This window comes from Lepisma saccharinum, chromosome 20, assembly GCF_977018435.1.
Source record: "Lepisma saccharinum chromosome 20, izLepSacc3.1, whole genome shotgun sequence".
Classification (NCBI taxonomy): domain Eukaryota; kingdom Metazoa; phylum Arthropoda; class Insecta; order Zygentoma; family Lepismatidae; genus Lepisma; species Lepisma saccharinum.
In genome coordinates this window covers 17,469,807-17,497,184 of record NC_139248.1, presented here as the reverse complement: position 1 = coordinate 17,497,184, position 27,378 = coordinate 17,469,807, and the positions used below count along the sequence as shown (strand labels likewise).

Sequence of the window (27,378 nt, the reverse complement as noted above, 5' to 3'; positions counted from 1 at the left end):
TTTCTCGCATCTTATCTCCATCCCACTCTTCTCCACTCCTCTTATCTCCTTTCCTATCTTAGATTTCCGACTCCACTGCACTATCTTTTTTCGATCTTCTCTTTTTCTCTCCTTTACTCTACTCTCCACTTCCCTCTGCTCGTCTCCTCCTCTCCTCTCCTCTCCTCTCCTCTCGTTTTCCTCCTCTTTTCTCTTCTTTGTTATTTTTTTCCTCATCTCTCCTCGAATCTTTTTCCATTCTCCTCACTACATCTCCTCTCCTCGTCTATCCTATCTTTCTTCTCTCCTCTACTTTTCCTCTTCTCCTTTCGCTTTCTCTTTCTCCTGTCCTTTGGAACCTTTCGTTTCCTCTCACCTCTTTTCCTTACTGTAGACTCATCAGCGATGAAATACTAGAAAACCCTTTTTTTCTTTCAGAAAGAATTTTGTCATTTGCGATATGATAGTGATATTTTTAATAAATTTATACAATAATACTTGTTTATATTTCTTTCGCGTATTTTATAAATATCTATTGTGCATGTGGCAACCCTGAAATTGAGCCTAACACTGCACGCAACCCACCAACGGCTTGTGTAAATTGGGTTGCCTAGTTTAAAATATCGTTGTCCTAAAACTTTTGAGAGACACTGTACATATTGGTAAAGGTAAATTTTCACTGTGCTGTATTGGCGGCTTTGCTGACTCTACATTAGGGTACACCCAATTATGCTTTTTGAATCTATTCACGCCTTTAACATTCACAGCACAAAAATAGCAATCATTAACATGATTTTTTGGTTCACTCCATGTCATGGGCACTCCAAATTTGAGTCCCTTTCGTCCGCCTTGGCCCCAATAACGAAGTGATTCCAAACAAGTTTTGCAAACTATATGTGGGATCCATTTTATATTTTGTTGTCCCAGATTTTTGGCAAAATAAGCCTGATACTAATCTCTCACTACATCCGTGATATTTCTTCTCAGTGATGGTAGACAATATATTCCACATATATAGCAAAAAAAATATTTGGGTTATTGAAACACTTACTATGTGAAGAACTCATATTACCAATGTATTCACATTAAACGCATTTCGCTTAGTTATACTACAAAATTCAACATTAAGAGATATATTGCCTTGCAATGCTTCATAAGTTGCCTAGCAACAATTTACAAATAAATAAATAAGTTTCTTAATGGGAATTTCATCCCATTATCAAATTTTGATATTACCTAGAAAAGCGTGGAGTAATTTTACCTCCTACATTTTCCATGGTGTGTTTATTTTTATAACTGGAGTCAATTCAACTGAACCAATCATACAATTGGCAATCACAGCTGTTTTGTGTGCTGAAACTGTTATTAAACTTTATGCCACAAAATAAAATCTTTTTTTTGTTCCCCAGTGTAATATAAAGCAATGTATGTGCAGCTATACTTATGTAACAAATATATTACTTTTCTTCCTTGTAAATTTCAACCAACTAGATCTTTATTTAAGAAACTGGCAGTTCTTGCATAAAACATGATAATTTTTAAAGAAATTAAATTCTACTTATAACACGAAGTAACCTGTAACTACAAATAGCAATTTGCAATAGATTTTTATTTTTGTATAAAACTTTCTCAGAACTGCGCCATCTGTGCTTAACAAATACTACTAACCTTAAAATAAATATAGAAAACCATTGAGTGGAATAAATATTGTCTTATCGATATTAACACATGCTCAGTAACACAATAGTCGACAAAATATATTGTTGTCTGGTGAACTAATTTCAACAGAAATGAAACCAATTGCCCATATAGTAAACAAATGTAAGGAATCCGATTTTCATGAGTCTACCACTCTCTGGCCTGTAGGTTCGCCGCCATATTGAAAAATGGCGGCCAAAATTTACCTTGAATAGTAAAAAAAATAATATCTCGGAAACGGTGCATTGTACACAAAAAGTTAAAATAACCAAAATGAAAGGGCAGAAAATTTGCTAAATTATAGGTTTTGTTTGAGAGAGTTTTCATAAATCTTAATTGAATTACAAAGCTTCAAACATTTTCTTTATTTTTTAGAATTAGCGTAAAAGTTGGTTTCCGACAAAAATAACAGAAAATGTGTAAGAAACTATGCAATTTATGTCCTAAACTCACTGGACAAATTCATAGCTCATGATTTTCTTTAGAGAATGGTTTTTGTTTCGTACCTTTAGAGTCAGGGGTTGAGGAGATATGTAGTTTAACGCAGAGTCATGTGTTTCCCTATATTTTACGTGTTCCATTTCTTATGGTATTAGTTAGAACTTATTTTATTTTCTGCAGCGTACTGTCAATGTATTGAACTAACATGATACGGTAAAATACGGTTGTGAACCGGTCACTTTGCCTAACTTGGAGTCCATTACAGAATCTTTCGTAGATACCTGGTGATAACATGTTCAATTTCATCATTTCCTGTACGTACAAACGTACAATTGTAGCACAGGTGTTGCTTGCCCCTCATGCAGCAAAAGGAGAACATATGCGTAACTGATTGAAGATGTAAACTCCCCTTCCAAATACGCTCGGCTTGAATGAAATTCCGAAGAATATGGAGCATCCTAATGCATTGCAGCCACATAGCAACAGTATCCTGTTATCTTTCAGAGTTGAACCAAATTGAGATAAAGATTTTTCAGCACCTCAGAGCTTGAACTTACAATAGCGTCTACTTCTGAATTGAGCTGGCCAAGGATAATTGAACATATCTCAGAAATATGTTCATTTGCAATATGCGCTTCTCTTCTTCGGGTGCGTGAAGAGTGCTGCATAAAATATAGGGGCAGTTGGTTTCATTTCTGTTGCAATTAGTTCCTCAGATTGTCAAAAAATTGCATAACCTCGACTACAACGTCAAAGTTGACAATCACGACACACGATCTGCATACAACAAGACCAGTGTTGTGCGTTTACGCGTAAACAACGATAATCTACATTCTACACGTAGACTATTTTATACACGTACATGACGTAATCTATGTAAACAACATGGCAAAAGGTGATATCTTAGCAAAGGGCGCTGTGGAAGTAAAACAAAATATCAGTTGCTGATATGTGAGGAGAACTTTTCATACGCTTTCTTCCAAATTCGAACAATTTCTCACTAGAAAAAAAATAATATAGGAAATTTTCTAATATTTTATGGGGGAAATACTAATTTTGCCTCACGACTGCCATCTGTTGTTCTTTTTGCATACTATTTATTATCTTCCATAGTTGATGATAGAAGAGAAGAGAAATTTTGTTGTAAATAGTATTATTTTCAGTTCGTTAGGAACCAATATAGTTGAAAATGTCACTTTCCTTTCATGAAAGCCTTGAAAATTAATTTTAATGCACTTTTTTCGATTGTCTACGTAGTCTATGTAAACTACAATCCAATGTAATCTACGCGTAGATTACGTGTAGACAACGCATGTAGACGTAATCTTATAGTGTACGGCACATCACTGAACAAGACTCTAAGATATTGTCTCATCATAAACTTAGCATCATCTCCTATATTCTGGGACATTCCACGAAAAATAGTTCAACTCCATGTAAATAACAAAATGCATTAATCTGCATAGAATGTTACTATTGTTTTTAATTTAATTCAGGTTTAAATGCTTGTGAATGCATATAATTTTCATATTTCACCAACAAAAAATATTAGAATCTGTAGCGTATATGATGCGTTGCGGATACGAAGGGCGAACTCAACAAACGTACATTGTGAGGGAAATGCGTTTCAAGTTGTCAGGCACAGTGCGAACTCCACAAAAAAACTTGGTAACAGTAGATCGGAATGTTTCATGCGTGATTTCCAAAGTTTTTGTGGAGTTCGCACTGTGCCTGACAACTTGAAACGCATTTCCTTCACAATGTACGTTTGTTGAGTTCGCCCTTCGTATCAGCAACGCCTCATATGCTTCACAGACAATAAAGTCAAACTTTGCTACATTTTTAAAGCGTCACACACGTAAAATTTTCGTTAATGATTTTCATGCTTTCAGGCTATGTCGTCATCATCTTCAAGTGTTTCTTTCTTGCTTTTTAGCAGACACCATTTACTTCATAATTCTAAGAAATCAGTTCATTATGAATATTTTAATCCAATCTCATTCTGTGTGAATGCCACGCACTGACGCACATAATCATGAAGTGCCCTATCTGTTGTCTTCGATACTGCCTCCATAATACATTTCTTGTTGCTAAATTCTTGATGTTTCTAGAAGAATCCGGAAACCGGAAATAGGTTCAGTTTCCGGTGCAGACGTCCTGGGATCCAGGACAATTTCATTGTCGACACGACAAAGGCGAAGTCGATATATTTATCCATTTATGTCAAGTGTGAATTGATACCAAAACTCATTTGCATAATATAAAGATAAAATGTGTTTCTTGAAAATACATTGAACAACTGTAAATGATTGTATCTCACTGACCAATAGTTTGAAACAACATTTAAAAATTAAATTTAGTTCTTAATATTGCTTATAATGAATTTTCTTCCACGTTAATTCCATAACTGTTTGTAATGCCCTGAACATTACATTGTAATTATAGGATACTTGGTTGGAATGTTCAGTTTGTTCATTTTTTTTTATTTTGTCAACTGTTTAGTGTGTCACAAACAGCCAGTATTAGAAGGACAAGTAGCCTAACCTGTAGATGTCAACCTGGCAGCGAGATTCTAAAAACGATCAAATTATCAACAGTCTCACAATATCCATAGCAACGGGATAAGAAGAGTATAAAGAAATCGATAATAATACTGATGCGGTCTTTAAGCTTGTAAAATATTGTGAGAACATGAAGAATATACCTTTTATTAAGATTATACCGAGAAGTTCGTTTACCTTAACTTGTGATTATGAGAGTCTTTTGCTCAGAGCGTAGGGAAAATTCCTAGTACAAACGTAGATCTACAAGTATGTAACCACATTGTGAGTTCAATAATTACACGAGCAACAACAGTAAACAAATAAAAAGTTGTAGTCAGAAAATAAGCAAGGCTTCAGGAATGGGCACGATAGAAAGTCTACAGACACCGCTGTGCAAGTGGTGCGCCATTTATTGAACAGAAAGAAGAATTGAAAGGCACTTCATATCCATTAAGCAGGAAGGTAGAAATGATAGACTCTCGAACGGAGAGAGACTATGGCAAACATTCAGCAGAGATTGAGAAGTAAGAACTAACAAGCATGTCGTTTTTAATATCAATGGAGAAAGATCACTCACAGTATACCAACTGATTCATTGATTTATTTCATTTTACTTCTAATTTCTTTCACTTTTGGCGGATCGTGAAGATGAGGATGAGTGATGATCTGATGAAATTGATGGACTCTCACAATAAACGCTCATGTTCAGACCTAGATTCGAGCCCGGGACCTCTGGCGTCAATTGATGAAAAGGAAGAGAGGACAAGAAATTGAAACCGCTTGGCATCAGAAGAAGTGTGCAGCAGGGGTATTCTGCCACAAAAGAAGTGATGTAAGTGAGGTGACAAAAATAAATTTTATAAAGAATATGGAGAACAGAATAAAGAAGATATGCACGAAAGAATGTGAAAAAGAAGGCAAAATAAATAGCCTATGGAAACAGCTGGAAAAGAATGGCTATGAGGAGGAGGATAGACTAGACATAAACAGAAGAAGGATGAAAAGGGGCAGTAGAGAATTGGAAGAGAAAGAAAAAGAGAGAAGGTTTGGTATAAGGAGTATGGGGAAGACCACATAAAAGATATGCAAAGTGCTTAGGAAAGCGGGCATTAAAACTTATAGGAAGGGAGGGAGAAGCATCTTAGGAATAGCGAAGAATGCAAACAAGAAAAAGGAAAACAGAGAAGAGGAAGAGGAAGGGATTATCTACGAAGTGAAATGTAAAGAATGTCAGAGTATGTACATAGGAGAAACGAAATAGAGGCTGAAAGACAGGTTGAAACAACATAAGGATGATGTACGACTTAAGAGAGAGAGAAATGCGATATTTAAACACACGAGAGAAACAGGACATGACATAGAGTGGGATGAGGCTAAGCAGATAGGAAGGGAGAAGAGAATGCTAGTGAGAAAATGGAAGGAGGCCAAGGAAATAGAGAAGAAAGGTGAAGAAGACACAATGAACTGGAATGGGGGACTGAAGTTAAACAAAGAATGGAAGAAAGTGTTAGAAAGAGCGGAAAGGACAAGAGAGAAAGAGGAAGGAAAATGAAGGAAAAAGAGAGTGAGATAAAGAGTCCAACCACATTCTAGATGGAAGTAAATATGTTTAGCCTTTCAGGTGAAAGTACATTTGACAAGGGAAAGCCACCTCCTAGAAAGTTCCAGAACAACTTTCTACTAGTCTGGAGGGGAGTAATTTTTGTGTATATATATCGTCCTGTTTTTGTATCTTGTTACATTTGTACTTGATACAGAGTCTGAAGAAGACCTTGCTAGAAGGTTGAAACGTTACGTTTAGTTTATGTTTTTAATCAAATAAATTACTGCATTGGTCAGCATATTTTAGTTTTTCAAGTATGAATGGTACAATAAGACTGAACAGTCATCTTGATTGATTGAACGATAACACTGATCGGTATTTTGAAAAAAAAAATCTGATGCTTTCAATCGAATACATGTTTCTGGAAGTATTTTGCATGCTGATCCCAACACATCGGGATTTTTCACAATTTCACAATCAAAACTCTCATATTCGCCATTACCTCACATTTATTACAGAACAGAACGAAACAAAAGAAATCTGTACAAAGGAAATTTCAGTTTTTTATAAACCAATAGGTGATTCTGGAAATATTTTGAATGCTGATCACAGATATGACATCCATTTCTTCCCACCACGTCAGGATTTTCCCCTAGGTCAGGATTTTTCTCCACGTCACTAAGTTCAAGCAACCCACGATGATATAACATTGAGTTGTGAACGTTTTGTGAAGGAAATTTTTATGATGGATTTCGAAAATAAACTTATGTAACAAAGGTCCATACATTTTTTATATTAATTTGTCACGTGAAGGTAGAAGATAGATTAAATATTTACAATTCTACATGCATTTATAGTTCAAAATTGGAGAATTTATATTGTATACTATCAATATTTCACCATCTAGACAGAGCCATCTATTGGGAAAATAATGGAACTACACACTTTTTGTGAAATTAAGGCACTTAATATATTGCTGAATTGTGAAAAAACTAAACGGGATGGGTGAAAATGGATTTCATTTTTGGAATCAATGTGCTGAAATTATTAAGAGACAAGTCATCTGCGAGACATCCAAACCCATGTCGACTTGAGTAATTGAATATTATTGTGAAAACTAACAAGCATGCCGTTTTTAATATCAATGGAGAAATATCAATCATAGTATATCCACAGATTTATTGATTTGGTTAATTTGACTTCGCATTTCTTCCACTTTTGGCTGATCGTGAAGATGATGATGGGTGACGATGTGATGAAATTGATGGATACATATGTCCAGACCTGGATTCGAGCCCGTCAAAGTTCTCTGTCTTACCACTCCGTCGTGGAGGCCGGTAGTATAACCAGTGAGAAAAAATGATGTAGTGAGGTTTTGGATTGATTTGGTGTCTTAAGTCCACTTGTTGCACAGTAAGGCTAATCGGGACTGGACCTACAGTTAAAAGTGGGATCCTAAGCACTATGTGCCTCCACAGGGTATTGAACCCGGGACCCCTTGATTACAAGGCGACGACCCTACCACTGCGCCGCCATCGTGGAGGCCCGATGTAGTGAGGTGTTGACGATCGTATACATTAGGTAGGAATTATGTAATAAGACTGAACAGTTATATTGATTGATTAAACGATAATTACAGGTTTATTTATGGAAACAGATTGGAGAAGGGGATATCTTGGAGAACATAACAAGTATTCGAGCAATCCATGTATAACCAGATAATGATTCTAATAACTATTATGCAAGCATAACGAAGAGGTAAGCGTCAATGATACGATAGGATTTATGGTAACCTAAGGTGTCATTAACTTTCTACCATGTGCAAAACTGGCGTCACCTGAGCGGTCTTCACTTTTCCCCACTGAACATGTTCACTTTCTGAACCGCCCATCCTTTGCTCTGTTATTAACACAAGTTGACGGGTTTCTCCAGAGTTTGCTAAACTGTGTGGAAAAAAGAATCATGTCTGACAACACAGCGCTCGTAAAGTCATTGAAAAACATTACTCGCATGGTGGAATCCGAGAGTTGCGGCAAGGGTGGGGTAACGGTTTGGAGGTTGAAAACAAAAGGCATGCACCCTTGCTCGAAACAGCGTGTCAACAGAGATCCTCGACTCGTTTCGTGCGATCTTTTAGCGTGACAGAAGTCGGGGGGGAAAGTTGCGAGAGACAAAAATCTCCGGAAAAGTCAACATGGTTTCATTCGGTGCGATATCATCAGAGGCGACCATGACACGAAGACGTGAAGGTGGTACGGTGTGGATGCGCCCAATTGTGGTGAGTGGGAGCTGTTTTTGTATTTTCTTTGCTAATGTTTGACTTAGGCCGTGCCCGAAAGGTGCACCTTTCGACAATAGAAACACGACAAACATTTGGCAGATTTTCGACTTCCATGATTTCAAACAAGTGAGGTGCGCGAGTCTAGTGACAAAGTCTGCGATGATGCATACTGCAGGCTCGATTGGCGCTTTCGAACTGCACTATACGGCGTTTGTTACAACCTGTCCCGGTTCCCGCGCTAGCTGATCGCTGGCTTTTCTCCGAGCTGGGAAAAGTCAAAGCCAGGCAGCCAATTAAAATACGCAACGTCGCAATAGCGTCTACGTAAGCGCCTCTCTTCTGGCTTCCATTCGCTCCTCGCTGCCCAGCAGACGATTTTTTCCTCGTTTCTCATTGGCACCGAAACTGTCGAGCGATCGCTAGCGCGGGAAAGGGGACAGGTTCTAACAAACGCGGTATAGGTGGCGTCAGATCCAACAAGATCATGCTTCAAGACTGCTTTGTGGACACAGCCTTGAGTCTTCGCGGCACGGGCGTAGCCAGCAACGGGCTCACGGGGCACGAGCCCTTCCCGAAATGTTGCAAAATTGTTAAAAAATATTGCACGCCAACTTTACTTATGTGGATTCCTGAGGGCCAAGTGAACCCAATAATTTGTCGTGTTTTTGTTGTTATTATTATTTGGTTAATTGATTGATTTGTTTTATTTTACTTCGTCTTTCTTCCACTTTTGGCTAATCGCGAAGCTGAGGATGAATGGTGATATGAAATTGATAAAAGGACAAACAATAGGACAGCACAAAACAGGATCCTCACAGAGGATTATACTGGCTGTCAGTGGGGGTTATTGGGGGGGGGGGTAAGAGGGGGCAGTTGCCTCCACACTTTTTGCCGCTTTTGCTCCTACACCATGCTAAACCTTATCGATCAAGCGAAAGTAAACTGCAATTGCCTCCATAGTTTTAATACCTTGCCTCCTTAGTTTTGGAATCCAATCGCCGACACTCCTGGCTGTGAATCCAAACGCCAGAGCCTCGTTAGCGTGATTCGTGGTGGAGTGTGTATTGGAATCAGTAAATTACACATTTTTGTTTTAAGTAAGGCTGCATTGTTGGTGTGCATTAATATCACGATACATTGAAGGCAGGATTTATGATGATTTTGGCTAACTTATAACTCAAGTGTTTGAGCCCATCCAAGTTGAGGATGTCGTAAAGAGACTCTGTGACACATGTGCCACATACAGATCGTGACAATTTCAGTCTGAAAGATTGATTCGTTGATTTGGGGTTTTAAGTCCACTTTATGCTCAGTAAGGCTAATCGGGACTGGACCTAGAGTTTGGAGTGAGATCCGAACTACTGTGCCATGTGCCTCCACCGGGTATCGAACCCGGAAACCCTTGATTACAAGGCGACGACGCTACCACTGCGCCGTCGGGGAGGTCCTTCAGTGTGAAAGAAACCAACAATTGGAAGAACAACACAGCGGGAGCAACCAACTAATACTTATTATGCAAAATCTACAGAGGCTGTTCAGCGTATATGTGACCAAACGCGATTCCTTCCCCCTGCACTCAGAATTAACTCACCCAACCTTGGTAGGGTATGTTTGTCAGTGTAGTGTGTGAGCTGTAAACGAGTGGTAGTGTTTTCTCACTGGGCCGAAAATCCTGCCCAAACTGAGCCACTTTTGGGAGGAGTGCGTTGTATAACTTTTCCAAGCGTTTGCGTTTTCTGGCTGGGCCGAAAATGCTGCCAAAACTGAGTTGCTTTTGGGAAGGTTATGTTGTAGCCCTTTATGATGCAAAATTCAGTGTGTCAATGATCAGGAAGTAGTGTAAGAGCAAGGATTGTGGGGTGCAAGGTGCGGTTAACAGTTTCCAAAGTTAGATGATTCGCCATCTGTCTTTGGGTCGGTGGATTATCTTGCATGGCCATTCTGCGAAGTTTCGCCTGCATACTGGTGGTGGCTTGTGTGCACGGCCGTGTTCTCGTCCCCTACGTTGGAGAACTGAACGCTGTGGCCATGCAATCCTTATACTTGCCGATCACATTCTTGAATAAAGTCAAACGAACCTCACAATCCTTGCTCTTACACTACTTCCTGATCATTAACACACTGAACTTTGCATGATAAAGGGCTACAACATAACCTTCCCCAAAGCAACTCAGTTTTGGCAGCATTTTCGGCCCAGCCAGAAAACGCAAACGCTTGGAAAAGTTATACAACGTACTCCTCCCAAAAGCAACTCAGTTTGGGCGGGATTTTTGGCCCAGTGAGAAAACACTACCACTCTTTTACAGCTCACACACTACACTGACAAACATGCCCTACCAAGGTTGGGTGAGTTAATTCTGAGTGCAGGGGGAAGGAATCGCGTTTGGTCACATATACGCTGAACAGCCTCTGTAGTTCGGTGCAACAAAAATTGTTGACCGAAATGTTACTTGCCTGGATCTTTTCCTATTGCCACTTATTAAAATTGCTCTCCTCTCTTTATATATTAAGGCTAAGGTGAAGAATGCCTTGATTTGCTAACGATGAGAACTGTGCACAGATCACACCGGAGGAGGTGTTAAATGTGGTTTGGGAAAGTCAAAATGCCTGCCATTGTAAGGAGCATCATTTTTAGTTATCAAAAAGTATTGATTGATTGATATAGTTTATTCTACTTCGCTTTTGTGCCACCGTTGGCTAATTGCGAAGATGGGGATGAGTAATGATATGATGAAATTGATGAATGCTCAATCACAAACACCCATGCTCAAGCCGGGATTCGAACCCGGGAGTCCTGGTGTAGTAGCGCGATGTTATAACCACTCCGCCACGGCTTATCAAAAATTACAATTACAATGCAAGTAAACCTAGATGTAATTTTACTATATATCAGCTCGGATTATTGCATTCATAAAATATGAATTTTTAAGTAACTAGTAGTTAAACATGTAGGCTAGATAATTATGTATCAATTTTGGCTATTGTATTCATCAAATATCGTTTTTTAAGTAACTAGTATTACAATTACTACATTTAGGCTTACTTTTAATTGTGACTTTTGATAAATCAAAATGATGCGCTTACAGTGGTGCGCATCTTGACTTTCTTTAATTATATTTACTAGTTCTTCCTGTAGACAACGATAATCTGCATTTTATACGTAGACTATTTTATACACGTAGATAAAGTAATCTAGGGAAACAACATATCAAAAGGTGATACCTTAGGAAAGGGCGCTGAGAATTAATACAAAACTATACTGCGTATCAGTTGCTGATGTGTGAGAAAAACCTTCATACTCTTCCTTGCAATTTTCAAACAATTTCTCACCTAGGATTTATTGATTTATTTATTTAGCAAAAGATCCTTAACAGAACCAATAGTTCCAATTACAAAGGATCATATAAAAACATTTATAATAAAGAATAAATATACATTTTAAAAATTACAAAAATACAAAACTACAGAATTACAATATTACAAAATACAAAGCAAAAAGATAAAAAAAAGATAAAAATGGCAGTAGGTATGTTACACAAAGTAACAGAACAAAATACAAACACAGTAGTACAATCACAACAGAGTACTGCTAAATACTTTCAGATACAAACATATTATACATCGCACAATAGTCGATGAACACTAAGATTAATTACACAATTTGTACAAATATCAAATCCATATGAGAGTAAATAAGGCATGACTTTAAATATATAGTATCGATAAGAATAATATAATACAAACACGGCTTCAATCAAATTTTCTGTGAATTTAAATGATTAGGCAATGACAATATATGTCTTTTTATTATTGCGCTATATGTTATAAAAGGAAGCGCGAAGTCTACTTTAATTCCCTTTTGAACAAGGTTGTTATAATTTGTGCATAGTCTGATAAAAACAGAAGATTTATGTATATTGTTTCTCGATTTATCAATAAAAAAAAGCAAGCAAACACCTAAAATTTATTGGCTTAACATTAAGTTGAAAATATTGCAACACTTCAGGCGAATCTATTAAGTAATTCATAATCTTATAAAGTATAAAATATTGAGCTATTAATCTTCTAGATTTCAAAGGTGGCACCTAAAAATCTACAAGTAAAAAATTGAACTGAATTCATTCAATATTATCTGAATGTACTTGATAAAATGGATCCCAAATTTCACTTAAGTATTCAAGCCTTCAACGAACGATTGCACTATATAGGTTCATTAAAACCTGCTTATTCTTAAAATCTTTAGTTGACCTAATTATAAATCCAAGACGTTTATATGAATCCGAGTAGATGTACGAATAATGGTTTATAGTTTAAATTCTTATCCAATATTAATCCTAAATCATTGATTACATCTACGCGTGTATGTACACTTCCATTAAGAATATAATTAGGAAGTACGGCTTTTGTTTTATTTGTAAACGTTATTGTTGAGCAGTTACTAATATTAAAATATAATTTATTCCGAATAGCCTAACATAGGAAATATTCTAGTGTTTTTGGGAAAATAACTATTTTTGCCTCACGACTACCATCTGTTGTTTTGCATACGATTTATCATTTTTCGAAGTTGATCGTAGAAGAGAAGAGAGAAATTTTGTTGTAAATAAGATTCTTAGTAGTTCATTAGGAACAAATATATAGTTGAAAATGTCACTTTTCTTTCATGAAAGCCTTGAAAGAACATTAATGTTAATGTACTTCAGATTGTCTACGTAGTCTATGTAAACTACGACATACAAAGCATGTAAACTTATAGTGTACGGCACGTCACTGTGTGTAATCTGTGCACATCTTTAGCCCATCAAGGCAAAGGGAGTAGAAAGCAAATTGTCCCTTCTTATTTTCATTCCTTTCTAGTCTAGGTTGCTTTAAAGAATGGAATTCTGTTGATGCGAGACAGATATTATCCTCTGCTTATTGACGCTTTTATTTCAATTCATGATCATCACATTGTGCAAAACAGACTGAGTAAAAACGGTGATGGCCAATTATTACTTTTGCCATTGGGTGTACAGTGTCTCTCAAAAGTTTTAGGACAACGACATTTTAAACTAGGCAACCCAATTTACACAAGGCGTTGGTGGGTTGCGTGTAGAATTAGGCTCAATTTCAGGGTTGCCACATGCACAATAGGTATTTATAAAATACGCGAAAGGAATAAAAACAAGTAATATTGTATAAAATTATTAAAAATATCAGTTTTATATCGCAAGTGACAAAATTATTTCTGAAAGAAAAAAAAGGTTTTTTAGTATTTCATCGCTGATGAGTCTACAGAAAGGAAATGAGGTGAGAAAACGATAGGTGACAAATAGAGGAGAAAGAGAAAGCGAGAGGAGAAGAGGAAAAGTAGAGGAGAGAGGATAGACGAGGAGAGGAGATGTAGTGAGGAGAATGGAAAAAGATTCTAGGAGAGATGAGGAAAATGGAGCAAAGAAGAGAGAAGAGGAGACGAGAAGAGGGGAGTGGAGAGTAAAGTAAAGGAGAGAAAAAGAGAAGAACGAAAAGAAGAGGAGAAGAGTGCAGTGGAGTCGGAAATCTAAGACAGGAGAGGAGATACGAGGAGTGGAGATGAGTGGGATGGAGATAAGATGCGAGAAAAGTAGGGAAGGCGATATGAGATAAAAGCAGAGCGAGCAGAAGGAGGGGAGAGGAGAAGGAGAAGAGAAGAACAGAAGGGACTGAAGAGAAGAGGTAGTTACCCCTTTTCCCACTCGAGTTCAATGCAAGGATACCTCCGCAAATATCGAATGAAAAGTTTTCATCATGTTCAATTCTCCATTAAATGTTTTCGCCGAGTCGTACTACCTTCGTTTTCTTTGTTACAAACAAGTATTGTTTGCACATTACATGTAGGAGGAGAGTTGCATTTACATTTCACATTGGCCAGCTCCTTCTACTTACTTCCAGGAGCGAAAGCTCGCAGGGTTGTGTTCACCGTTCAGGACTGTCAATCTGATGGTCGTAGGTTCAAACCCTTCCGGTGGCAGAAAATTTTCGTAAGTTTTAGACCTATCCCATTGTGTTCATTATCCACGCCGTGTGAAACGGAATGATTCACTTTGGAATTAACGATGGGGGAGGGGAAATATTAAATTACAAAACATCCATTTCAACGAACCGAGAAGTGGACAAAAATTGCATAATTCTTATAAATATTCAAATTACATTCATGTTTTTAGTGGTATAATCGCAGGTAAAATCAAAGATTTTACATGGAAGATTTTACCTTGCTCTGAACTAAGCCAAAAGGCATTTCGAACCGATCTAATACATTCTCCAATACATTTCAAAATGTTGTTGAATGTTTCATGTCGATAATTTGACCAATGCATCAATTCTTGACGCTGAGACGATATTTTCTGCAACTACCTCTTCTCTTCAGTCCCTTCTGTTCTTCTCTTCTCCTTCTCCTCTCCCCTCCTTCTGCTCGCTCTGCTTTTATCTCATATCGCCTTCCCTACTTTTCTCGCATCTTATCTCCATCCCACTCATCTCCACTCCTCGTATCTCCTCTCCTGTCTTAGATTTCCGACTCCACTGCACTCTTCTCCTCTTCTTTTCGTTCTTCTCTTTTTCTCTCCTTTACTTTACTCTCCACTCCCCTCTTCTCGTCTCCTCTTCTCTCTTCTTTGCTCCATTTTCCTCATCTCTCCTAGAATCTTTTTCCATTCTCCTCACTACATCTCCTCTCCTCGTCTATCCTCTCTCCTCTACTTTTCCTCTTCTCCTCTCGCTTTCTCTTTCTCCTCTATTTGTCACCTATCGTTTTCTCTCACCTCATTTCCTTTCTGTAGACTCATCAGCGATGAAATACTAAAAAACCTTTTTTTTCTTTCAGAAATAATTTTGTCACTTGCGATATAATACTGATATTTTTAATAATTTTATACAATATTACTTGTTTTTATTCCTTTCGCGTATTTTATAAATACCTATTGTGCATGTGGCAACCCTGAAATTGAGCCTAATTCTACACGCAACCCACCAGCGCCTTGTATAAATTGGGTTGCCTAGTTTAAAATGTCGTTGTCCTAAAACTTTTGAGAGACACTGTACAATGCAAGACAATATTTCAGTGCACCCCTCTCCTTAAAAATTTTCGAAAACACTGGAATTGGGACGGGTTTGGCTCACTCGAAATAAGTTCATGGCTACGCCCCTGCTTTGCGGTCCATGGTACTTTACGGTGTGCAATTGTGTATTCCGGATCTTATGCTCGAGACCTTCAGAGCAGGGTTGTTAAAGGTCGAGAATTTTAAATAAATTAAATTCCGGTCCGGAAGAGAAATTCAGAAATTGTAAATGGGTTCTGGACCCTAAATGACCTTTTTATCTGTAAAGTATTTCAATTCGGTCCAGGAACCTTTTTCCCCGGTTCAATTTAAATACGGTCCAGGAACCTTTTTCCGTAAGAATTTAAATCCGGTCCAGGAACATTTTTTTCCCGGATGAATTTGGATGCGATCCAGGAACCATCTTTGAGGCTCAATTTAAATACGGTCCAGGAACCTTTTTTCAATGAAACAATACGCAACTTGGACCGAATTTAAATTGTGCGAGAAAAAGTTTCCGGTCCTGCAGCGGAACCCATTAGAATTTATGAGTTCCTGGACCTATAAGAACCCTGCTTTAGAGCGAGAACATGCAAGGAGTCCCTTGTCTCTAATTCTGGGACCTGACAGTATTAGTTGATTTTGACTGCTCATCTGCTCGTGTGCTATTTGGAAAATTAAGAGAGATGGCGTCAGTGACTTAATATGAGTTTTCTGTGACTGCCTCTTCATCAATTTCATCATACCATCACTCATCCTCATCGTCGCGATTAGCCAAAAGTGACAGAAATTCGAAGTATAATAAACCAAATCAATAAATCAGTCAAATCCTTTCATCAAAATCTTCATATCGTCACACATCCATCGTCCAGATTTGTCAAAAGTAGCAGAAAAAAGAACCTGATTCAATCAATTCAGTCAATCAAAGAAACATCGACAAACTTTCACACTACATAGTGGGCATCAAGACAAGCCACTGAAACAAAAAGAGAGCATATGCGTGTATGCAACCACGCGTCACATGTTTACGGTTGGTGTAAACAATCGTTGCAAGTCACCCTCTGTTGTACGAATACCTCTGGGCAAAACTTACAAAGATTTTCCTTCATACGAAAACATAAAATCAAATATGGAGCACATTTATGGTGAAATATGCATGATTGATAGATTGTTTGCGAGGGGGGGAGGGGGTTAAACTTGCAACTTAACCGCACCAGTGCTTCTGCTGGAGTGATAATGTTTCCATAGAGTCCAGTCCAACAAGTAGTGCCAACATCAGTGGCACAATGGTTATCACTGCGCACTAGTCCTCCTCATCTTCGCGATTAGCCAAAAGTTGAAGAAAAGCGAAGTAAAATTATCCAAGTCAACGAGTACTTCTGATACGCAGTTGTTTACCCAAATTATCATATTTGTTATCCACATAGGCGTAGCTAGAACTTTATATTTGGGTGTGCACAAAGAAAAAAAATGAGGTATTGTACCTTTTTAATAGCATATTTTGCAACGCAATCACTTGGATCTTTAACTGCACTGGTATTTGTAAAGGAATATAAATTCACTAAATGACAGTGTTGAAAATTTCTGAATATATGTAGTAGAAAAAATCAAATTGCATAGAAATTACACACACACAAAATGTTCATAAATGTTACAAACAAATACATCAAAATACACGTCATCTATAACAAGAGACGTCTGACAAAAGGTACAATGTTCTTAAACTCATCAATAACTTCATTTACATCAATAGACTAAGCTTTTTCGTGTCCCACAAATAGCAAGAGGAGGGCTTCCAATCTATCCTGCTTCTGAGTTGCTCTTAATTTAGTTTTAACTTGGGTAAGCTTGGAGAAAGCTCTCTCACACGTGCAGCTTGTGACAGGTATAGAAGAAAAGCGCTGCAGTACAGAGTAGAATGCAGTAAATATCTTCTTTCTCCAATGACATAAGAAAATCGAAAAAACTATAGACACTCGTTTCATCAGCGATAATGCACACGTTTGTACAGTGGGATCCATGAGTATTACCGTGCAAATTGTCCATCACCATGTTCGTGCACTTTATTTGACCCAATAAGAGCTTCAAGAATTAAAAGAAAACTCAAAACAAGCTGTTGACAACTTCTGCACCACCATACATAAAAATCCATCACTTAAAAACACACAGGATGTAAGAGAAAAATTAATGAAAATAGTCATGGACAATTTGCAGGGTAATACTCATGGATCCCACTCATAGGCGCCGACTCTAGGGGCTTAGGGGGGCTCGAGCCCCCCCAATGTTAATGATGTGGGGGCAAAGCCCCCCAAATAATTTTGCTTAAGAGGATCTAATGTATTATTTTTCTTCTCTTGTCAAGTTTACTCTGAATTGTGCCACATGAACTTAACTTTAAATACACATTTGAAATGTTCTAGACCATCAACTTTGGTAGCCTGAGACCGCTAAACCATCAACTTTGGGGGGGGGGGGGGCTATGACCGGAGACAGCAAAACACATGACTTATTACTGTATACTAAGTATATAATTATTATTTACTATTATACATATATTAATCACAGACATAATGAATTTAGCCAACGACTTGTTAAAGACTGTTTGGGAATCCCCTAAAAGAATGCAAACAATTAGGAATATTATTAATGTGAATGAGAAGGCTGGCCATACTGGACTGCGACCACTTTGCCCTCGTCGGTGGACGTTGAGAGCCTCCAGTATGCAACAGATCTTAAGAAACTATGAAAACCTTCTCAATTTTCTTGAGAAATTTTCTGAAGAAGATTCTACTGATGCAGCATTAAAATGTGCTGGATACCTGGAGACAATGCTTCACTTCAAGACATTTTTCTTTCTCTCCCTCTACTGCCATGTGGTGGGTCCAATAGAAGAGGTAAACTGTAAGATTCAGTCTCCACGCATTGGTGCTACAGAAGTGGAATCAAAACTAAAATACTTGACTGACATCTTTCAAGAAAAACGAATGTGTTTTGATCAATTCTGGCTGAAATGCACAGAGGGCAAACCCAGCCTCGTTGATGAGCCAGAATTGCCCCGGCAACGTCACGTCCCTAAGAGACTTGAAAATCCTGATGCTGCCAAACATCACAAGTTCTACACTCCAAAATAGTATTATAAATCAATATACACTGATATGTGTGACACAGCAAAATCATGTGTTAAACAAGGACATGAATCTACAGGATACAGCCGTAGAGAAAGAATGCATCTCACCTGCGAACAGTTGCACAACAAACTTGCAGCAAACTCGAGAATTCTTTCGCCAAGACTTGGATGCCGATAGGCTCTCCTTACACATGTCCATGCTTGGTGATATCGCCAAACAGAAGAAAGTGCTTCTAACTACCATGCGTGACATAAGGAAGTTTCTTTTGGAAGACAGCACCCTCCAGGAGTCAAATTCATGATGGTCCTCCGCACTGTGCCAGTGACGACAGCCACAGCCGAATGGTCATTCAGTGCTATTAGCCGACTAAAGACATATTTGAGATCTGCAATGAGGCAGAAGAGACTAAGCAGCTTAGCGGTACTCCACATACATCAAACTGTGCTTGATAATTTGGACCTGAGACCGCTCGTTAATGAGTTCATAAAAAATAACCCATTGCGTAGAGCAACTTTTGCTTTTTTTTAAAAAAAAATCATGTTCATATGTTTTTGTTGTGTATGTCACTTTATATCTTAGTGTACATGCTATATTTTTTATTATTGCAAAATAAAATTAAAAAAGTAAAATAATGTAGCAAGAACAAAAAAGTAAAACTATTCTCCTGCGATTTGTGTTAGCATTTATGTAAATAATTAAATAAAACTGTTAAATATTCGTTATTTTATGGGTTATTTGCAACCCATCACATGTCTGTTACGGACATTAAGACACACCCATGCCCTCGCCGGGACTCGAACCCGAGACCTCTGGATCAAAACGAGTTGAGTCGACCACCCAACACGCTCGGCTACCGAGGCCGGCATAAAACTGTTAGGTTGGTCTCTTAATGTAAATACATACTTTTCAATAAAAATGTTAATTATCTACAAAACAAATGAGCAGACACAAAAGACATAAAGAGGCTTTGAAACATTTTCTAAACGTTTTTCATGTTACATTTCATTTGCATGAGGAATATAATAGCTGCTTAAAAACTGCTATACGAAGACGTAATTTTTATTTTTAAAAAAGGGAGGGAGTGAGTCATTCATTCATTTATTTCAGTGATCAGAGCCCCCCCAATAATTTTGACAAGTCGGCGCCCCTGATCCCACTGTACCAAGTAATGACATTTTCAACTTCTTACCAACTGCCGCTTATTTTCTCTCTTATTGAAATATCTGTCTTTAATTCTCTTTGATAAAGCAGCCCATTAGGGTGTGCCTAGTCACACCCGGCACACCCCGTAGCTACGCCTATGATTATCCATGCAATTTATGCTCGCACTCGTGAGGTTTCGGCTCTGCTTGTTATTAGTGTATAGATGCAGTGTGCAGGCGGGAATCTCGCTCTGAACGGATCACAAGTGCAAGCAAACTTGATTCAACCAATATCCAGATTTCTCAGGGGGAAAAAGTTGTCTGTACCATCACTATCCTCATTAACATGTATCTTTTTCGTCAATTGTTACTTTAATGCGATTTCATTCTTGCATTTCAGATCCTCATGTACCTAGTTGCGACATCCCCGATTTTGACATCCGGGGAGAACGACGCTAAGGCTGTGAAATACGGGTATGAGCTGGACCTTCCACACGGCTCCTATTCGTTCGTTTCTGCGAAGAGATTCGTGGGAGATGGTTCCCAAGATGGCGGATATCAGAATTCACACGGCGACTGGGAATCGCTGAAAACGTCCGGTGATTTGGTGGCTAGTGAAACTTCTTACGCCCTGGCAACCCCGCAGGAAGATGCGCACACCCCTAATGGACACACCACTAAACACCATGCTGATAAGGATAACAATGGAGAGAAACAATTGTATCGAGAGACACGTTACCCGAGACAACAATCAGTGAATTTGAATGTTAACAATCAAGAAGTGACCTTGGGTGAATACAATGGCAACAATGCACGCAACAATCCAATAATTCAAAACTATCCTTATGGAAGATACACCGCACAGGAAGCTTCAGAGAATGCAGATCTTATACAAGTTCCAACTGGAGTTCCAAGAAGTATCAGTGTCAGGAATACAATTCAACTCGAGAGCAAACCAGCAAAGAATGTGCATCTCTATGAGGTGTACGAAAATACTGACGAGTATAATAATGAGAGCCAGAAGTCCAAAATTGTGAATGACAAAAATCCAGCTGCAATGATGACAGAAGCAACCTATCCAGAAGACGTAGGAACTCCTGATGAAGAAACTGAAGCAAGGGAACATCGCCAAGTACTAGCAATAAACCCAGCCTTGAGCTTTCAAAACCAAAATAGAGAAATATACAAGACTCCTAAGTACAGTACAGCAGCCGAAACTCACAAACAGTACAAGCAATATGTAGCAAGTAAAAACCCTAATAATGGAGTATATGATAGTAAAGACCAGGGTAAGGTTGAAGACGTCCACATAGACGCGAAAGACAGAAAGAAGAGGAAACAAATCCAGTTCAAAGAGATGTTCAACGGCAAGTTACGAAATCAGAACAGCGTGAGCTACAGCCAGTTGTATTCAGATTACGGGATTCAGTCCGCAAAGGATCAAATCCATGACATCTACAAAGTTGGAAAGAACAAACAAGAGGGACAGCAGCATCAAACGGAGGCAACCAAACCCAGGGCCAAAGACAACGGATGTGTGCATGGAACGGGGTGTGAGCCTCTACAAGTAGAACACGATCCATACCGCGAGCAAGTAGGGTCAGAGAGCAATCCAGCAGAAGCCTTTGCAAACCACGTGGAAGTAAAAGGCAAAGCGAATACATTTATAGAACTGTTCTCGAAGCAAATCAACTCGGAACTAGACAACGCAAATGTGCATATAAGATCAGAAAATTCATTCTCTCCGCATATAATGAATTCCGACAAGGCACTGTATTTTCAAACCAGCCAGCAGGAATCATCTGCTCCAGCTGCTTCCACTTTCTCCAGGGGCATCACTGGAGTAAATGTTCCAGCCAGCCCGTCTCAGACATTGAGCAATGGAGGATTCCAACCATCTCACGGTAGTTTCACTCAACATGTCAAAACTGAATCTACTCAATCAGCTCAGAATATTCAAACTAAACATAGGAACGTATTACAAACTGCTGTACCTCAACCAATACAACCTACCCATGCTGTTTATCAACATTCACTTCATTCTGGATCTTCTATACAGTCTCACCATCAGTTAGTTCAGCCTGGTGCTCAACAAGTTCATCATCAGTTGCTTCAGCCTGTTGCTTCTCAACAAACTGGCCATCGTTTGCTTCAGCCAGGTTCATCTAAACCAGTTCAGCATCAGTCACATCAGCCTGCTCAATCAACTCACCATCAGTTACTTCAGCCTGGTGTTTCACAAGCAGTTCATCACTTAGTTCAGCCTGGAGCTGCTCGGTTAAATCACCACCAGTTAGTTCAGCATGGTGCTCCTCAATCAACTCATCAGTTACTTCAGCCTGGTGCGTCTCAACCCGTTCAAAAGCTCCAGCAGCATAACTTACTGCAAGCTGGCATTCCGCAGTCATCTACTAGCCACGTTATCCATCCATACGTGCTCCAAAACGCTGCGTCACAGCTAACTCAGAACATTCTACCTAAACCCCAGAGTTTACTACAAATTAGCGCGTCTCAACCTGTCCATACCATTCATACAGTCAATCCTCACATCGTACAAACTGGCGTTTACCAGCCAGTTCAAACTGTTCTGTCTCATCCACAACACACAGTACGAACCAACACGTCCCAACCAGTTTACGCAATTAATCATCAGCTGCTCCCAGCAAAAACTGCCCAATCAGTTCAGGCACATCCTCATCACGTACTCCACGTAAGCAACCCTCTACCCGCTCAAACGGTATTGGTTAATCACCACCATGTACTCCAGCATGGTATTCCTCATCCACTCCAAGTTAATACCCAACATGTTCAAGTCGGTACTCCTCGTCCTATCCTAACCATCTCGGGCCATTCTCCACAAGTATTCCAAACTGTATCTTTCAAGACTGTTCCAAGGGTGCTGGTAAACCCTCAGATCAGCCACTTACAGCAACCAGTCAATGCCGTTCAGGCCAATTCTCACCAGATACCACGAGTAGCTATTCCACAGCCTGGGCATACTATCATTGCAAATCCAAACCATGTGCATCAGATTGGGGTTTCTCAAAACTTACAGAATATTCACAGTAGTCCCCATCATGTTCTTGAAACCAGCGCGTCTGAACCCGTCCAGCAGCAAATACCACAACGAGGCCAAAACTTGCCCCAATCAAATCTCTACGCAACGCAAGGCACCAGCCAACAATCACAACAAGCCAATGTTGCTGATAGCCACGACAATCACAGCGGCTCATCACCAAATGTTATTTCAACGCAAGGAACTGCACCAGACTCCAATTCGCTTCCTAACAATATAGAGTTAACAGCTTCAGGGGACTTTTTGGACTACGACGAATCGTCTTTCGAAGACAAAGAAAACTTCGATGGGACTTACGAACAATCCAACATGGCGTCAATTCCCGAAAAGAATTTTCCATCCAGAGATGTTCATGGAGGTAGCAACAAATTGAAAATCAAACTACCGAACGTAAGCATTAACAAGCATAAGAGAAAGATACGCAGAACTTCAGGTAAACCTGTCTTAGTCATATCAAGCGTACCTTTATTTAGCCACAAATATAACACAAGGGACTTACTCCCTTCTGAACACTTCGGTTTGAAGTTTGGAAGATCTAAGAAAAGTAAGCCGTCAGATCAAGAGAGATTTTTTGAAGAATATAAGAAGTGGATGAACGACGAATCCAAGGATACAAATGAAAGGAAAGTCCATGACCAGCAAGTACTCGAGGATAGGTTCTCAAGACAGAGTACGCATCAGTATTCCTCAAAAGCAAACATAAATCATAAAAAGGTTTTGCTCAATAAGGATTCAACAGAAGATAACGTGCACACAGAACACTCTGAAGAAGAAACGGAAGTCGATAAATAGACATTGCAAAAGTAATATTTAATGTGGACAGTCAAAACATTAAACTGTCTAAAAGAACGACACTTAAAAGTTCCATTCGTCCTAGTCAAACTAATACACAGAATATAATACTTCTTAGCTATTGTAATTTTGCTACAGTGAGACAACTTTTCAAAATGGCATTTCTTGCACAGGCAAAAAAAAAAATTGGAAATATAACAATTAAGTAAGTTTTGCTCACACTAGATAGCACCTCTAATAACAATATTTTTAATGAAAAATGCTGTTTTCAATTCAAATGGAGAAAGAACATCAATACAAACTATAAAAATGAAATTTGATTGTGTGTAAAATCGAGAAAATTTTTAAACAGAGAGGAATGAGATTACCAAGTAAAACTTTCCATAGTTCCATAACTATAGGAGGGAGAAGTAACAAATAATTAAAATTTGGTAAAAAATGCGTTATAATTGTAAATTCAGGGTTGAAGTTCTAACTAATGCTGTAGTTATTGTTGTATTTAGTGCTTTGTAACTCCCTTGTGCATATTACGTCACCAGTTTGTCACTAAATGTATGCAAACTACAGTAGTTTAAATAACTTGTAACCTATGAATCATTCACAGCTAAATATTGCAAGAAACATTTTAACATGTAAGAGTCAAATGCATTCTACCATAATGTGAGCCTAAATGTGTGCTTTTGATGAGTTATTTATTTGATCATATTATTAGCCTCATCATACATGTGTAATATCACATATTAATGAGAGTGCGCGTTGTATGTGTAATGGTATTTTCATAATTTGATACACGAAAGATTCATTTGGCTGTAAAATATATGCGCTATTTTCTTGACGCTTTTAAGTTGAGTCACCAAGGTTTTTATCCTTCTTTTACACAAATTGAAATAACATTTTTTTAACCTTTCTCGCTCAGCGCACTGTTTCCAAAATGAACCAACAGATAGTAGTGAATAATTTAATTAAAATGCAAATATATATAGTGTTTTCTGTAATTAGTTGTAGCTAATTTAAGTACAGTAAAATACATCCATTATCTATTTATTCTGTTGGAATAGTTTGTGTCTATTTTGTAACAATTATGCTTCTTACATTTCTTTCTACAATTGATGACTTGCAACTGACATTTTGAAGAGGATGCATTTAGCATGGAGTGCCACCACCTCGAAATAGAAAAGCGTTATTTGAAATACGAAATATTTCGTATGAAAAAAGCATTTGTTTGTTCCTTAAAAGGACAGTAAAGTTTTGCAAGAACTGAATATAGTGATATTCTCAACCTGAATTTATTAATTTACTTATTCATTCAATGTAGTTTATTATGGACTAAAACGTTCGTAATTGTACTTTAAAAAGAAGCAGGGAGATGGCCGATGTATATCTTACTATTCACCTTCCTACAAATGTGTACTTTTCAATTCATCTTAAAATTATGCATTGATCGCAACCGAATTTAAGACTGTCAGTAATTTAATAAAAACAATAGTGCATGATAATAATAACAATAATAATAACCAAGAGCAATTTTCGTTGTTGGAATCTTATTCTTCCACAGAAAGTTTTGTAAATATAGCTCTTACAACTAATTACATCTTGTGAAAATGTTTGCGAGCAAGACTGTAGTCTTCAGATGTTGCTCGACAATTGCATGTATAATTACATTTGTACTATGTACTGTACCAGCTATTGCCTCTATGTTATAATAAATGAAACAACTTAGACAGACGTCACAGTTATTTCTCGAAAGTGAAAAGATAAATACTATATGTTAGTGTTGTTCTGGATGTTTTGCAATAATTTTCATAGTATGATCTCCCATTTGGGAGAGAAATGTAATTTACAAAACTAATGTTATCTTGTTACGAAAAATACTGGAGTCATAGTGCAGTAATGTAAATTTCCTGTGTAGGATTGCATTTGTGTAATAAATTATTTGTTATTCTGTTAAATTTCGCTTTCATTCTCATTGCCCCTTAAGAATATATTAAATGAAATATATCCCATCGCCATTCCTTGTTATAGTCCTCACATATACAGACAGGAAGATGGAAAATTGTTTTTCCTTTTGCCAGCAAGGACAGACGAATGAACTAGAAGTATCACCGTGTGCGCCAAATTCATTTGTCCATGCCTGTTCGTGATAATAATAATATTTATTATTATTTAAGTGATCAGCACGATTTAACAACCAGGTACATCACTATGTCTTAATTAATAACCCACAGCTCTACAGCACCTTGAAGGGCCTTGGCTTACCTACCGACTGCTGGTCTCCCTCCCACACTGTTCCGCCGTCACCTTGTTGGAGCGTGGAGTTCTTAGACCAGTAAAGGGGGACGGGTGATCAGCCCGACGAACCCCCAGCCGTTTTACTGTAGGTCTTCTCGACCGGGTTACGCTCACTCACTCAGAGCTTCCCAATTTCCTCACGATGGTGGGTTGCCACCGGCCCTATACGTAGGCCGAATAAATTCCGACCAGAGCCGGATTCGAACCTACGCCGTCCCGCAGCGAACGATCTCAAGACGAGTGAACGCCTTAACCCGCTCGACTACGGAGGAGGACCTATGTCTTAATTGGTCATAGAAAATTACAGAATTGAATACATAATTATAAAATAATACAGTGGATGCGTACAATCTTATACATCATCATAAATTCAAATTGTAGATTTCAACAAGTCCTGGCACTAAACCTCTGGCCTTATTTAAACATGTAAGAATTGAGATATTCCTCTGGGAATTTTATAAATATATTATTCAAAAAGTATTCACTATCTATTTGGAAAGTTTAGATCTTCTGTACAAAATGTATCCTTTTCATTTTTCTTCTTTCTTCTAAGGTAAACATATTCAACCGTGTTAACCATTCAGAGTAATGTTGGACATTTTTTTCCAAACTTTGTGCATAATAACCTGATAAAAAAATTTGAACTAATTCAACTTTTTGAACGTGGCTGACAGAAACCATTAATAATAATAATAATAATTTCCGAAAACCTGTGAGACATATGGATCCAAAATTTCAATGGAAACCTGTTTCTCTCTCGATTTCTTAAGATTTGTAATGTACCTCAGCTCAACTTCCCTGAGGTAGACATATCATCAAGATATTCGCTTCTGAGTACATTGTCTAACCATCCACCTCGACGGACAAGTACTGGATTTACTCCAATCCTTCCGCGCCAAGCAACAATATGATTCCATACATACAACAATGGTCAACTTTCAAGACGTTCTGTGTCAGTTGAATCTAAAACAGTGTTCATTATGACGTGATGGACTATGTCACAACGTTAAGGAACTTGACTTGCCGAAGAGAATATCATCTGCAAAAATTAGTGATCTCATGTGTCTGTACCTCAAAAACAGCGGAGCTCTAGAAATTCTTGTAGAAGCTTGAACAATAGACCTACGTTCAGCTAAGGTAATAATAACACTGCTAATTACACTAAAAATGAAAAATTGGAAAAATATTTAAAAACAGAAAAAGCAACAATTATATTTTTTTCGTCCTCTACGTGTTAAAAGCTGTAATACAAGAGACCCACAAATTGTTGCTTTTAACGATTTGAGAGCCTTTATAGTCTGACACCAATTGTTGTGAAAAACACAAGATCATTGAGACTTTCACATGGGACCTATTCGCTACTTCGAAATCAAAAGTCATGTAAATTCAAACTTCTGGGGGCTTCCCGATG

At 38.1% G+C, this 27,378-nt stretch overlaps 1 protein-coding gene across 1 annotated transcript; it reads left to right on the top strand.

Moving 5' to 3' along the window:
• The first annotated feature begins 8,421 nt into the window (after nt 1-8,421).
• On the top strand, nt 8,422-25,578 carry LOC146003538 (uncharacterized). Its single transcript, XM_083141832.1, has 2 exons — nt 8,422-8,482; nt 20,211-25,578. Exons 1-2 carry the CDS (start codon nt 8,435-8,437, stop codon nt 23,676-23,678), a joined length of 3,516 nt encoding a protein of 1,171 aa, XP_082997958.1. The 5' UTR covers nt 8,422-8,434; the 3' UTR covers nt 23,679-25,578.
• Nucleotides 25,579-27,378: the final 1,800 nt, after the last annotated feature.

Coding starts and splice junctions, on each gene's coding strand:
- LOC146003538 (XM_083141832.1), top strand. CDS start 8,435: ATGACACGAAGACGTGAAGGTGGTACGGTGTGGATGCGCCCAATTGTG. Junction 8,483..20,210: donor TGTGGATGCGCCCAATTGTG/GTGAGTGGGAGC, acceptor CTTGCATTTCAG/ATCCTCATGTACCTAGTTGC.